Here is a 16194-nt window from a genome sequence, read left to right as displayed (position 1 = left end):
TTTTTATTTACAGAATAAAAATATCGACAGGACCATAGGATGAGGGGTACAATTCCACACAATTCCCACCACTAGAGTACTTTTTTAAAAATATAAATTAATGTATGCTTGTAGCAGCTATCTACATTGAAAGTAAAAGTACACTAGTAATGTTTGTAGATGAATTTAAAATAAGCAAGTCATAGATTTGTTTTACTTCACAGTTTACATGTGTAAAGGCATTTGACATCGTTTTCTATTACTAAATCCATAGAACCTTTGAAAAGCAAATATAAAAGCAACATAGGGCAACCCATAAATAAGTGCTAATTTTCCATTATTCTCTATGCCCCTTAAATAGTTGCAATTTTCATATTTTCTAAAATCCAGTATTGGAGTATAAGGTAGGGATCTACATGGTAATATAGTTCTTAGTCTTTGATAATTATGCCTTAAAAGAGAAGGAATGATTTCTAGATATATCTGTCTGTACACAACTAAGAGTTCTATGTATTTTTAAATTAATAACACCAGAAATTATTGGTTAAAAATAAAAGCACTAAAATGGGATGTAAAATAATATAGAACATCTTCCTTTGGGTACTAATATTTTATAGTTATAAAGTGATGGTTTCATTCATATGTGGAATCTAGAGATTTGATACATATGAACTTAAAAAATACAAACTGTTTTTAAAACTTATGAGAATTATGATGGTTATGTTTGGGAAGTAGGAAGGTAGAGATACAGAACTATGGTGCTGGGTGTGGTGTGGAGCTATTTACTATGATACAATCTTGTAACTGCTATTAATCACAGATAAAAAAAGAAATTGTCAGTAATGAGTTTTATCTATACAAATAAAAAAGAAAGTTGTTTCTAGTATGTATGTTGTTTGCAAAAAATTAAATGAGGATAAAATTATTCAATAATAATAACTAATACTTAGATAGTAATTAACGTGCTAGGAACTGTTTTAAGTATATGTTAACTTACTTAGCCTTCAAGCAATCATGTAATTACTAGTAATTACTAGTAATATATATATTGTAAAGTTGATGAAATTGACACAGATCAATTGGGGCCAGGCAGTAGTGTACCTAGTTAAGCACACACACTAGAGTTCACAATTCCTGGGTTCAAGCCCCTGGTCCTCACTTGTAGGGGGAAAGCTTTGCAAGTGGTGAAGCAGTGATGCAGGTGTCTCTCTCCCTGTCTAGCTCCCCTCTCAATTCAATAGAAATTCCTCTCAATTTCTCTCTGCCACTATCTAATAAAAATTAATTAGTTAATTAATTTAATTAAAGAACAAAAGAATTTTTGCATTCTGTGTAATATAAAGAGTGAATTACTAGTGCATTTGTAGTATGGACCGACCAGTCAACGCCCATGTTCAGCGGGGAAGCAATTACAGAAGCCAGACCTTCTACCTTCTGCAACCCTCAACGACCCTGGGTCCATGCTCCCAGAGGGATAGAGAATGGGAAAGCTACCATGGGAGGGGGTGGGTTATGGGGATTGGGTGTTGGGAATTGTGTGGAGTTGTACCCCTCCTACCTTATGCTTTTGTTCACTAATCCTTTCTTAAATAAAAAATTTAAAAAAAAAAAGAAATTCCTCTCAATTTCTCTCTGCCACTATCTAATAAAAATTAATTAGTTAATTAATTTAATTAAAGAACAAAAGAATTTTTGCATTCTGTGTAATATAAAGAGTGAATTACTAGTGCATTTGTATCAAGTACCTCCTTGTATTGTTTCAGAACCTCTTTATTTTGTTTTAGGTCTTTTTTTGTTTGTTTTTTACACCAGTATGTCATAATGCATACAATATAGCTTTAGTTGATATAGACACGTGATTTACAGAGTTTATTTGGGGATTAAATTGATATTTTTTCCTGGCATTTTGCACTGAAAAGCACCATATATTTCACAACATAACATATATTTATGAGCTATCAGTTTGCTAAAAACAGTATCCATAGTCTTTTTTTATTTAAACAAGTAGCTATCAAATACATTAGATTTTGTGTACTGTTGATACATAAACCAGTATAAGCATAGCATCAGAAATGTTCTGCCAATTTAAGCCAAACATTTTTCTTAAAGGGAAAGATGAAGAGAGTACTGGGTGATCAGTGAAAATTTTATATAAGTAGTTAAGCTAACATTGAAAGAGAAATAAAAATCACACTAGGAAAGGAGACATTACTGATGGAGATAATATTGAAAGGAAATGTGAGTGCAAGTCATAGAAAAGAAAAATCTTCCTGGGGTAGAGCAGAGAATCCTCTTTACATAGAAGGACAGATAAATTTGATCCATGTTATTTTAATCTTTTTCTTAGAATAACAAGAGTAGTACCATCTGTAGAGATGCAAAACAGCAACTGTCATATTTCAGAAATTCCTTAGAAGCCAGAATTCATAAATTTACTATCAACTAGCATACACAGTAAAGTCATGTTTCCAATTCTTTCTAAAAATAGACCCTTTAGAGGATTGGCAGGCACATCAGCACAATCCTCAATAAAACTAACATAACTATTTTTGAAGTTTGTTTTTATGCCCTGGATTATTTCTTTAAGATTTATTTTATTGGGGGCCAAGTGGTAGTCTACCCAGTTGAGCACAGACATTAACTATGTGCAGGAACTCAGATTCAAGCCCATACTCCCTATCTGCAGGAGGGACACTCAGATGAGGTGAAGCAAGTCTGCAGGTGTCTGTATTTCTCTTTTATCTTTATCTCCCCTCTCCCGCTCTCAAGTTCTTTTTGTCCTATCAAATAAAATAGAAAGTGGAAAAAAAGAAAAAAAAAAGGAAACAATGAACAATGGCTGCTAGGAGCAGTGGATTTGTCATGTAGGCACCATGCCCTGCCATAACCCTGTTAGTAATAAAATTAATTGATCAACTAGTTTAAGTTTTTAAAAGATTTATTTTATTAAACCATAAGAAAGTGAGCAAAATATAGTTTCATAATCAAGAGAGGTATGGTTCAGTGGATCAAACCACAGGGACTTTAATCATGCAAATAAATCCTGTCCTCTACCAATAGAGCTGGCTCCCCTCCCCTCCTTTATCATAGTTGGTTTTTTTTTTCCTTTTTTGATTGACTTAATAATGATTGACAAGTCTGTTGGATAAGAAGAGTACAATTTTTCCTATTCTCTGGGAAGATGATGATATGGCTGGAAAAAGGGGTAGGGGAAGCAATTACAGAAGCCAGACTTTCTATCTTCTGCACCCCATAATGACCCTGGGTCCATACTTCCAGAGGGATGAAGAATAGGAAAGCTATCCGGGAAGGGAATGGGATAAGGAGTTCTGGTGGTGGGAATTGAGTGGAGTTGTACCCCTCATATCCTACGGCTTCATCAGTGTTTCCTTTTTATAAATAAATTTTTTAAAAAAAATTAAAAAGAGAGGTACAATTCCACACAGTTTCCACCACCACAGTTCATAGTTTATTTTTAAACTGTTTTAATACTCCAAGTTCTAATTCAGTTGATTTGTTGTTTGGGAACTTTTTCAGTCAATATTTATGTGATAATCAAAGCAATACAGCAGTATTTTTTTTATTGATTGACAGTTTTTCTAGTTTAAGTTATAGTTTAGCACCTTATATAAAATTGCAAATGGCTTAAGAGGGAAAAATCATGGTATATCAGAATCTAAAGAGAATTGTAAGGCTATTGTTTTCAGTTTTTTAGCCTACCCTTTCCATCATTCCCAACCTTTGTTTGAACATTTCAATTTCTACTACTTCCATTACACAATTCCAGTGTGAAAGTCCAAACATAATCAGTTTTTTCTTTTTTTTTCTAATTGGAATTAATGGTTTACAGTCAGCAATAAATACAGTAACAAAAAATAAAATACAGTAGCTGTACATATATAACATTTCTCAGTTTTCCACATAACAATTTAATGCCTTCTAGGTCCTCAAACATATCAAATTTTAATATACCCCTTGTAATTTCTATTGAATGAGCCAACTATTACAATGTCCCCTTAAGTCCACTTTTTATTCTAATAGCTGTATACTTTTCCATAATATTCACCCTCTGTTTTATTTATACTTAAAATGAAAAGCCTGTTAGTTTAGTTTTATCAGTGAAAAAAGTTCCTGGTAACCAAACATTTAGGGGCCAGGCGGTGATGTACCTGGTTGAGTGCACATTTTACAATGTGCAAGGACCCAGCCTTGAGCCCCAAGTCCCCATCTCAGGGGAAAAGCTTTGCAAGTGGTGAAGCAGTACTGTAGGTGTCTTCTCTATTTCTTTCCCTTTCTGTCTCTTCCCTTCCCCCTCAATTTCTGGCTGTTTATATCTAATAAATAAAGATAAAATTTTAAATTAAAAATTTAACATTTAGATAAAATAATTAGGACAATAAGTTTATAAATAATAAAAACTATGGAGTTGAAAGACCTATTCTTTTTCTTTCCTTTTTTTTAAATTATTTTTTTATTTATAAAATGGAAACACTGACAAGACTATAGGATAAGAGGGGTATAATTCCACACATTGTCCACCCTCAGAGTGGCACAATTCCACACATCCCATCCCCTCCCCTGGTAGCTTCCCTATTCTTTATCCCTCTGGGAGTATGGACCATGGGACACAGAAGGTGGAAGGTCTGGCTTCTGTAACTGCTTCTCTGTTGAACATAGGTGTTGGCAGGTCGATTCATACTACCAGCCTGGAAAGACCTATTGTACATAGCAATAATAAAGATGATGATGTGCATTATTCCTTGAGGTCAGAACTTTGTAATTTTTAGTATAAGACAAAGCCCCAAAATTTCATATATGAAGAACCCATAAATAACATTATGTCTTCATTTTACACCAAATCTCTTTCTAAATCAGATATTTATGTTATTTACATATAATGGGTATGCTCAACTTTTGAGAGACTCATGGGGAAAAGAAATCAGTACATGTACAAACAAATACTTGTCCTAGTGTATTCTACATCTGGCTTGAGCTCTTTGTAGAAAAGCAGTATTGCCTGTTTATCTATTCATTACATTATACATTGTCTAAGAGTATAGACTACTAGGTTTAAATCTTAGATTCTTACTTGTGTGACCTTACACAACTTCCTATATTTAATATTCCTATGTGGTTAAATAAGAGTACTTACTTCATAGGGTAGTTATATTTTGTGAGTTAATATAAGTAAAACACCAAAACCAGTATTTATTTGGAACATAAGTATTTTCTACTATTACCAATAGTGTATCTTTAAAAAATAATTGGACAGCAGTTGAATAAATATTGAAAGATTACCTCTGGAAAAGAAATATAGCAGGATATGGCCACAAGTGTACCTTAGTAGAGTTGTGGAGAAGAAAAAAGAAACAGATAATGTGCTGAATATCAATTTTATAATGAATTTATCAAAGTGGTAAACTCTTGAAATCACCTTTCCAGATCATCCTTACAAGTCTATTCTTAATAAAATGAGTAATTGAGACATACCAGAATACTTGGGCTTTGCAAAATATATACTAATGATTGACAATGTAATATCATGAAATTTTTTATAAATACTTAAAATAGTGATCTGGGAGATGGTGCATTGGATTCTCAGGCAGGAGGTCACGAGTTCAGTCCCCAGAAGCACATGTACCAAAGTGATGTCTGGTTCTTTTTTTATTTTTATTTTTTATTTTAATTTTTTTATAGACAGTCAGAAATTGAGAGGGTAGAGGGTGATAGGGAGAGAGACAGAGAGACACCTGAAGCACTGCTTTACCACCTGTGAAGCAGGTGGGGACCGGGTCCTTAAACCTGGGTGGGGACCGGGGGCTTGAACCTGGGTCCTTGTGCATTGTAACATGTGTGCTCAAGCAGGTGCACCATCACCTGGCCCCATGTCTGGTTCTTTCTCTCCTCCTATCTTTCTCATAAATAAATAAATAAAATACTTAAGACAAAATTCTAAAATCATATGTATATAGTTACAGGAATGAAGATTTCAGGGGTTTATTTTATTATTTTCTGAAATAAAGAATGTAGATTCATCTTGTTAATAAATGTCCATGTATAAAATTGAGTTAACATTGCCTTTCATAAAAAATGTACTAATATGATAAATGGATTTATATCTGCCTAGTTCTTTGAGATTTTTAGAACAATATCACTGTATTGGTAAGGTTGTTTATTGTACCTTTAAAGAAAAACTGATAGGCAGTAAAAAAAAAAAAGTGAATTTATAACAACATTTAGATAACTATTTGCAAGTATTATAAAATTTTTGCTATTATTTCTTCTTTAATATTTTATTTATTTATTTATTTATTATTGGATAGAGACAGAGAGAAATTATGAGGAATGGGGAAATTGAGAGGGAAAGAAACAGAGAGACACCTGCAGCCCTGCATCATCACTCGTGAAGCTTTCCCCCTGCAGATGGAGACTAGGGGCTTGAACCTGGGTCCTTGTGCACACTTAACAAGGTGTGCCACCACCTGGCCCCACTATTATTTCTTCTTTTTCACTTTATTAGAGGTTAATGGTTTATAGTATAGTTATTAATATATAACCTCTCGTGGTCCAAGAGGTGGCGCAGTGGATAAAACATTGGATTCTCAAGCATGAGGTCCTGAGTTCAATCCCTGGCAGCACATGTACCAGAGTGATGTCTGGTTCTTTGTCTCTCTCTCCTCTATCTTTCTCATGAATAAATTTTAAAAAGTTATTTTAAAAAAACATATACCCTCTCATCTCCCCATGAGAGGTATCTGAAAGACATTTTCTCCTCCAACCTAGGTCCTTTTTTATCATTATATAATAGGACCCCATTTCCCCCTCTTATTTCTTCATCTTTTTAAAAACAATTTTTATTATTATTTTTTTTTATTTACTGGATAGAGACAGCCGGAAATTGAGAGGGGAGGATAGAGGAGAGAGGCGGAGGGACAACTGCAGCACTGCTTCACCACTTGTGAAACTTTCAGCCTGCAGGTGGGGGTTGGGGGCTTGAACCCAGGTCCTTGTACCTTGTAACATGCATACTCTACTAGATGTGCCACTTCCTGGCCGCTTTCCTCTTATTTCTTCATCTTGAAAAGAATACAGAACTATTAAATAATAAGTAACAAAGGGCTGAGGGCTGGAGAAGTAGCATAATGGTTATACAAAGGATTTTCATGCCTGAGACTCTCAGGTCCCAGTTTCTACCCCTGGCACCACCATAATCCAGAGCTGAGCAGGTTAAAAGGAAAAAAGAGGAAAAGTGCTGGTTGGTTGCTCACCTAGTATAGTACCCTCAGCCCCCCACCTGCAGGGTGAACTTCCATGAGCAATGGAGCAGTGCTGCAGGTTGTAGGTGTCTCTCCTTATTTCTTTCTCTCTCCCTCTCTCTATTTGTCTCCTACCCTGTATCAAAATGAGAGAAAAAGTAAAAAAAAAATGAACACCAATAACAAGGTGTTTTTTAGGCACCCAATCTTACCAATAACCATGGTGGCAAAAAAAAAAAAAAAGGATGAATAACAAGTATCCAGTGTAGGGATTGACCATTTCAGAAAATCATTTAAAAAAAAAATGAGAGTATGAAAATAAATTCAACTCTCTTCAATGGATGCTGTGAAAAAAGAAATAGCAAAGCTATTTGTAATTTGATTCTATTAGAGGCAGAATTTGAAAATGAACTGTTGTCAGTTTTCCTAAAAAACCAAAGGTCAAAGGCAACATGCAGAAGAAGCAGTTGTTTGTGTAAATGTAATTCTTCTTCTAGCGTTTGCCCTTCTTCCGTAGCCAGTCAACAGCATCAGATTGAGCCTGATGTAAAGTTTCGAGACCTCCTTTGAATCTGGAGAGGTGGCACAGTCGTTGACTATGTGGGTCATAGTCTGTCTGTAGCCGCAGGGGCAGTTCGGGTCGTCTCTGGCTCCCCAGCGATGGAACATAGCGGCGCACCGGCCATGGCCTGTTCGATAGCGATTGAGGAGGGCCCAATCATAACGTGCTAGGTCAAAGCCGGGTTGACGCTTGCAGGGGTCTGTGATGTAAATGTAATGAAATTTTATCATAGTATATATCTCTTTCTTGCTATGGTTCAGGGCTATAGTTTATAAGAATCCCTCTTTATATTAAAATAACTTTAGTTTACAAGGCCCAAGAGAGCCACATCATTTCCACTGTTGTTGAATAGGATATTTAGAAGTTTGTTTAATTAAGTAAAACTTAATTAACAAAATTCTGTTTGTATTCTATGTGTGAACTCTACTACCTCCCTTCCCTTTTACTATGTTAAGGACTCTACAAGTGTTCCTTCCGATTAAATTATCCGGTACAGATATACAAATGAATATTATTATAAATATTAAGCAAAATAGAGAAGGGTGAGAAGGCTGATTTTTATATAATATTGAAAGCAAAATTTGACATACACTTTTCTTTTTTTTTTTTTTTTTTTTTCCTCCAGGGTTATTGCTGGGCTCGGTGCCACCACTCCTGGAGGCCATTTTTCCCCTTTTGTTGCCCTAGTTGTTGCAGCCTCGTTGCGGTTATTATTGCCATTGTTGACGTTGCTTTGTTGTTGGATAGGACAGAGAGAAATGGAGAGAGGAGGGGAAGACAGAGAGAGAGAGGAGAGAAAGATAGACACCTGCAGACCTGCTTCACCGCCCGTGAAGCGACTCCCCTGCAGGTGGGGAGCCGGGGGCTCGAACCGGGATCCTTATGCCGGTCCCTGCACTTTGCGCCACGTGCACTTAATCCACTGCGCCACAGCCCGACTCCCTGACATCCACTTTTCTTGTAAGTATATCTTGGACAACAGCAGTATTTATAAAAAAATATTCTTTAGTTTGTATTTTTTTCAAGCTTTAGATAAACTTTAATGGTAACTCTTTGTATTCTAGATATAAATTACCCTAAGATAGGGATCAGCCAATGTATTATTTTTTAAAAAATATTTTTATTTATTTATTATTGGATAGAGACAGAGAGAAATTGAAAGGGAATGGGGAAATAGGGAGAGAGACAGAGATACTTGCAACACTGCTTTACCACTCCTGAACCTTTCCCCCTGCAAGTGGGGACCAGGGCCTTGAATCTGTCTCCTTGTGATCTGTAATGTGTGGGCTTAACTATATACACCACCGCCTAACCCCACAAACTTATTCTTTAGATGTTCAAGTAGTATTTTAGAATTTGAGGCTTATATGCACTGTATCACATAAACTCAGCTCTGTAAGATGATATGAGTGAGCCAGCCACTGTGCCCATAGGAAATTTTATTCCTGGTCACTGAAATGTAGTCCATGTGCTTTTCACATGCTGTGAAATGTTACTTTGGTCATTTAAAATATTGCTTTGCTTTTTTTCTTTTTACCAAAGCACTGCTTAGCTTTAGCTTATGGTGGTGATGGGGGTTAAACTTGGAAACTTAGGTGCCTCAGGCATGAAAGTCTTTTTGCATAGCCATTATGCTATCCCCCCAGCCCCTAAAGATCATTCTTAAATTGCAAACCATGCAAAATTGTCAGCTGTCAGGAATTATCCTGCTGACAGTGGCTTACCAACTCTTGTTGTGGAGTGTTCCTCTTATAAAGTGTTCTAGCATCTGTGCTGTTAACCAGAAACTCAATGTATGTTAGCTTTCAGAAATATACTTTGATAATTTAAGATAAAAAATAGGAGATGCCCTGGCAGAAACTGAGTCTTCATAAGATCAGAGTTATCTGGAATACTTATTGTATATATTTCAAACACTATTCAGATATTGCAAATATAGCAATTTAGTCAAAAGTTCTACTTGTGTGAAATATGATTTTAGTGGGAATACACAAAGTAAAATGTGTATCTCTGGAGACAGTGATAATTAACTAAAGATAAAAATAAACCAGAAGAAGGATATATGTCCTGGTAGGATATTAAAGTCAAGTCATCAAGAAATGCTTGACTGATATAGCTGTATTTGAATAAAGGCCCAAGGGAAGAAAGGGAACATGCCATGGGGCAAGTAGGACTTGTATTTTATGTTTAGTTTAATGGAGAGTTTTAAGCAGAAATGAAACTTGATTGGACTTACATTCTAGCAGGAGAATCCTTAAGAAGGCTACTGAAATAATACAGGTTTGGGGGCCAGGTGGGGATATACCTGGTTGAACATACATATTACCATGCACAAGGATTGGGGTTCAATCACCAATTCTCACCTGCAGGGGGGGGAAGCTTCATGAGCTGGGGAGCAGGTGTGCAGGTGTATCTATCTCCCTCTCTCCTCTCTGCTTCTCTCTGGCCTATCTAATAAATAAATAAATAAATAATTTAAAAGAAAAAATGAAAGAAAAAAAAGAATTTACAAAAAGAGGATCTCAGTAAAAATAATAGTGACATAGACTGTTAGATGTGGAAGTAATGATAAATATGTTGTTGATGTATTGATGATAAAGGTAACATGAATAAGAGAGAGAAGTGAATCTAAAACCAAGATTTTGACATAGGTAGTTGGAAAAAGGGAGTCTTTGTTTTTGTTTTTGTTTTTGTAGTTTGTTGAAATAGAATGTGGAAAGAATAGATTTGAGAAGGAAGATAAGTAGCTTTAAAGTTTCAAATAGGCATGTTGTCAGGTTCATGCATCTGAAATTCAGAGAAGTCTGGACTAGAGGTACTATTTTTTTTAGAGGTACTGTTATTTTTAAGAGTTATCAACATCTTAATGAAATTAAAGTCCATGATAATTTATTAGACCACCAAGAAACTTACTACTCAATAGTTTTAGTATTTATTTACTGTATTACATCCCCTGTGTCTTCTGTTCTTTCTCAAAGAGATAGGTAGTTTATATATTGCCTCTGCTCACTCATAAAGTGTAAGAGGTACCCCACTGAATCAGAAACCTGACCCACAGGAAGTATTTACTATTTGACCATCCTCAAATTTTACCATGATGTAAACATGGGAGTGAATATTCCCAAGTACCTCCTTGCTGGAAACTGTTTGCACTGGAGGTAAGTGTGAAAGGGGAGGTTGTGGGAAATGATGGGGTGAGGGCTTCCTTAACCTTTCCTAAACCTCAGAAATGACTTGATTCTGAGGAAGGGAGAAGGTTCAGACTGGTTCTTATTTCCCTGAACCAGTTTACACAGCCCTAAATTTGACCTGCTTTCCTCAAACTGGGAGTCAGAAATCCCTTTTCTCTTCTGTTTTTTTCTGCTGCAGAAATTCCCAACATTCCCATTTTGTGGGCTCCAGAAAGGGGTAAGCGAAGACTTCAATCCCAGCCAATCATTTCCAGATTAACAATTTTTTAGTGTTTTTTTTTGTTTGTTTCTTTTATCATCATAAAAAATGCTTGGACTCATTTTTAACATTTATTTAATTTCCTTGTGAATTGTTATTTATCTGTTCTAGGGTCATTTTGTATCTCCCGGCAACTAGAATTCAGATCCATCTGCTATTTCCATTTGTACGCTGTTCTCTTGTGGAAACTCATATGCAGATTATTATTAATGATTTCCTAGGTGGGAGACACCTAATTCAGGGGATTGCTTTACTTTTGATCTCATCTTTTCCTGAATGGTGTTTTTTCCTTCAGCTTTTCATGAACCTACCCACATGCTTCTGGTGATTTGTCATTGCTTCTCTGCTGTTCTCTCTTCTTGCTTTGATTCCCACTTGCTTTTTCTTCCCATTTTACTCATCTGCTGAATAATTTGACTCTTTCCTCACTGGTGCTTTGTCCATCAGCAAGTGGCCTGATACTGCCATATCCATCTGCTATTTTAGCATTTTAGACTACCCAGCAATGTGAATTTGCTATTCTACCATTCTTCTATACCATGATCTTCTAAGTGCTGTGCCATTTGCCTGCTTGTTCTTGCCCTCTCCAGTCTATGGTAATATTACAAGTAGGTTCAGATTGTTTATTACTTCTGCTGTGTATCTCCACTTGCCTTGTGCCAGTAACTGCTGGCTGAGTTTGCTTGACTACCATCTCCTATGCCTATTTGGCTGCCCCATGAATTAGTTTGAAACATTGCATTCATCTCCTGTATGCTCAACCTTGTACCTTACTGAATGGCTCATATTGCTTCCTTTAAACACTGGCATTTTCCCCCTCTATTGTCTTGTAACCATTATCTGATTTTATTTCCAAATTTTACCTACTTTTTATTCAAAGATACCATGTAAATAGGAAAATGCTTAGCTATTTAACTAAACAGTGTAATTTACTCCTAAATTGGATTTTAAACTCCTTACACCTAGCATTTCTGCTTTTTTTATAACAGTGCCATAGTCTTCCTTTTATTGAATCTTTTTTTTTTTTTCTAAATCACTATCTTTGCTTCATGTGCTTTCCCACATCACATGGTACATACTTTATTGCTTGTGTATGGGATCTTTCAGGACTAAATAAATTTTGACTATTTATGTCCTAATTTATTTTCCCTGATTTTTCCCAGGGCTTCATATGAACAAGTTATTCATTGATTCTATCATTTTTAATAAGAACAGAATATTTTTGAAACCTTAAGGTAAAATCTCTAAAAATAATAAATGGCATCACATTACTGTTCTTTATACTTAAGATTAACATAGCTTTTGCTCTACTCATTTTTTTCTTTTAAGACTACTTCTTAGCTGCCCCATGATTTTAGTATTAGTCCTTTATAGATCCTTTTGCTTATTACCTGTCCCAGCTTTAAACTATCTCCTGATCATATGAATAAACTTTTAAAATTGACATCTTCTATTGAATTGCTAAGTGCTTAACATCTAGAATGAACTTGGAAATCAAAATTATCTGTAGTGTAAAATGTGTTTCTAATCACATATTAAAAGATAAAGTTAGACAAGAAATAAAATTTTATTGAAACTTGTAATTTTTAGATAATGAACAGATTTGAAGTGGAATATATAAGTGTATAAACAAGAGTTTTTGTGTTTTTGAAGTGTTCTATATGTTATCTCTCTGTAATATCACTGTTTTGAGAAATATGGAAAGTGCTGAATATCCATATTAAATTTTACTTTTACTGAAATTGAAAGGGAGAAAGAAAAGAAAGCATCTAAACAGATAATAATAAATGTAAAGATTATAAAGAAAAAGACTATGAGTAGAGTTTGTTGTTGCTGGGACTCTGTACCTGCACAGTGACTCCATTACTTTTCTTGGCCATTTTTTGTTTGTTTCCTTGTTCTCTCTTTCTCTCTTCCTTTCTTTGTTCCTCCCTCCTTTCCTTCCTTCTTTCCTTTCTTCCTTTTGTTCTATTTTTTTTCTTTTCTTCTTTTTAGTTTTCTGAAAGAGACAGAAGTATAGAGGAAGAGGGGTCCTGGCAGTAGTTTAGCGAGATAAGCGCAAAGCGCAAGGACTGGCATAAGGACCCCGGATCGAGCCCCTAGTTCTCCACCTGCAGGGTGGTCGCTTTACAAGCAGTAAAGCAGGTCTGTAGGTGTCTGTCTGTCTCTCCCCTTCTCTGTCTTCCCCTCCTCACTCGATTTCTCTCTGTCCTAACAACGACAGCAATAACAACAACAATGATAAACAACTAGGGCAATAAAAGGGAAAAAATAGCCTCCAGGAGCAGTGGATCACCGAGCCCCAGCGATAATCCTGGAGGCAAAAAAGAAAAAACGTAGAGAGGAAGACAGAGAAACACCTGCAATACTGTTTCACCATTTGTGAAGCTTAACCCCTACAAGTGGGAAGTTAGGCTTGAAACTTGGTCCTCTCTCAAAGTTATGTGTGTACTCTAAAGAATGTGCTGTTGGGAGTCGGGCAGTAACGCAGTGGGTTAAGAGTACATGGCGTAAGGATCCCGGTTCGAGTCCCTGGCTCCCCACTTGAAGAGGCATCGCTTCACAGGCGGTGAAGCAGGTCTGCAGGTGTCTTTCTCTCCTCCTCTCTGTCTTCCCCTCCTCTCTCCATTTCTCTCTGTCCTATCCAACAACAATGACATCAAAAATAACTATTAAAAAAAACAATAAAAAATGTGCTGTTACCACTCAACCCTTTTCTCCATCATTTTAAGCAAGAGAGAAAGTTAAGTATGAAGAAAAGGGTTAATGGACCAAGTGGTGATGCACCTGGTTAAGCACTCACATTACAGTGCACAAGGACTCAGGTTCAAGCCCCTGGACCCCACCTACAAGGAGAAAGCTTCACAAGTCTTGAAGCAGGGCTTCAGGTGTCAGTCTGTCTCTCTCTCCCTCTCAATCTTTCTCTCCTCTCTCAATTTCTCTCTATCTCTTCAATAATAAATAAGTAAAAAAAAATTAAAAGAAAGAAAATGGCTAGTCTATGTTAGTCAAGAAAATAATTTCTCAGGGGCAGGGGTAGATAGCATACTGGTTATGCAAAGGGACTTTTATGCCTGAGGCTCTGAAGTCCCAAATTCAGTCCCCTGCACCACCATAAGCCAGAGCTGAGCAGTGACCTGGTGTTTCTCTCTGGGTCTCTTTGCATCTCTCTCCAAAAAAAAAAAGAATTTCTCTTTCATATGGTAATAATATATAAACAATATAAAATTATCATTTTAGCCATTTCAAATATGCATTTTCATGATATTAGCACATATACGATTTTGTGCAACCTTCACTATCTAATATTACTGACACATTCTTCAACACTTTAAGGATATTGTTTAAAGTGAGAAAGACTGGATATAAGCATCAAAGTGTCACTGATAAGAATAAGTATAAATTTTATATTAATGCCCAATCCCAGCTAAGGATTATGGTAGTAATTTAAATACCAGGAGGAATCTTCTTAATTTTAAGACATATAACACTAGTGATAGATTAGTTTTTCATTGTAGTTGTTACTAAACAGCATTACTCTAAAACTAGTTTTTATATTTTTATAGTAGAGAATAGTTAGAGATAACTGACTTGTAGTATTTTTTAAGCACAGTGAAAAACTTTGAGATGTAACTATACAAATATTGAATATGTTAGGGAATGTCATTTATTCTTTCTCTTGACTGAAGTGTCAAGAAGCTATTCACATTCATTAATTTGGACTAGGAATTTTTTTGTCCTTCTCATTGTGTCTGTACCTTGAAAACCTGAAATGCAGTTAGCTGTTCTCTGCTTTACAGCTGATCTTTTAAAAGAATTCTCTTTAAAGGATTAACGTATTGCATTAAAGATAAATTTTAGGAACCTATTTCCTTTATCTCTTGATGTCTTTCTAAAGCTATTTATCTTAACAGAACAGCAATGGGAAAATCAAAGCTCCCATGTCAGGAAAGAAGCTAAAATAAAAAATAAAATAAAATAAAATAAAATTACATCCAGATTTAATTTTTTTCCTTAATAATGGGCTATTTGAAGAGATTTTGCTTCACTTGTATTCATTCTGAAAAACTTTTTGCAATATATATATTTAGTATATATATTTAAGTGTAAGATCTAGGTTAAATGGGCTATTTGAAGAGATTTTGCTTCACTTGTATTCATTCTGAAAAACTTTTTTGCAATATATATGTGTGTGTGTGTGAGTAAGATCTAGGTTAAAGGAATCTATAACAGGATAAGGTATCTCCCTGGAGCTAAAGGAAACTATGAAACTAATGATGTATTAAACTTGTTTTATTAGTCAGAAACAAACCTTTTTTGTGTTCTCTAAAATCTCATTTTTCATTTTCATTTTAAACAAAGCTAAATTTAAAAGTGTTAAATAATGTGTTCATTTTTGTATTTTAGCTGAATTGGTAAGTCAGTATATCTAATCATACCCTTTTTTGGTTTACAGTCCTTTAAATTTTAAATACAAGAAATTCCTCTAAATTTCCTTGCAATCAAGAGAAAGAAAGCTACATTCTAACAAATAAAATATCGTAAAATTTATCCTTCTCCTTCCCCCTTGAAGATCAGTGGATTCAGGACTTTACAAATGAATATATTGCTTCTCTATAAGAACATTTTTAGAAGATAGCTTCACTTCATTTTTAACATAAAGTGATAATAACATACACTATTTATGTATGGTAGCAGGCACTGACATATATGTACCCTTATTTCTTTGTCCTTTTTTGCCCTCTGATCATCAATACTTCTGTTTTGCTTACAGAAAATGACATCACATATACCTGTAACACAAGAAGTGAGGCAAGAGGTGAAAGATCATTGAGGGGAAAGTTAATTGTCTGAAAAGCAGAAACTATTGATAGTCTCAGACAAAGATGATATGTATATATTATATATCTTTAAACATCAAAATCAATATATGAATATTTTAATTAA

The 16194-nt window shown here is 35.1% G+C and overlaps 1 protein-coding gene across 11 annotated transcripts in view; it reads left to right on the top strand.

Annotated features, from left to right (window-relative positions):
- The window catches only part of GPHN (gephyrin), a 411021-nt gene that overhangs the window by 129386 nt on the left and 265441 nt on the right, over positions 1–16194 (top strand). For 6 of the 11 annotated variants that reach the window (XM_060174808.1, XM_016189452.2, XM_060174803.1 and 3 more), the window contains exon 5: positions 11167–11205. The exons of the other annotated variants lie outside the window; for them this stretch is intronic. In XM_060174808.1, coding sequence (XP_060030791.1) covers positions 11167–11205 — 39 coding nt within the window. The remainder of the gene's footprint in view (positions 1–11166; positions 11206–16194) is intronic. 11 annotated transcript variants of the gene reach the window in all.

This window comes from Erinaceus europaeus, chromosome 16 (genome assembly GCF_950295315.1).
Source record: "Erinaceus europaeus chromosome 16, mEriEur2.1, whole genome shotgun sequence".
In the NCBI taxonomy this organism is placed as follows: domain Eukaryota; kingdom Metazoa; phylum Chordata; class Mammalia; order Eulipotyphla; family Erinaceidae; genus Erinaceus; species Erinaceus europaeus.
This window is presented reverse-complemented; position numbering and strand designations above follow the sequence as displayed.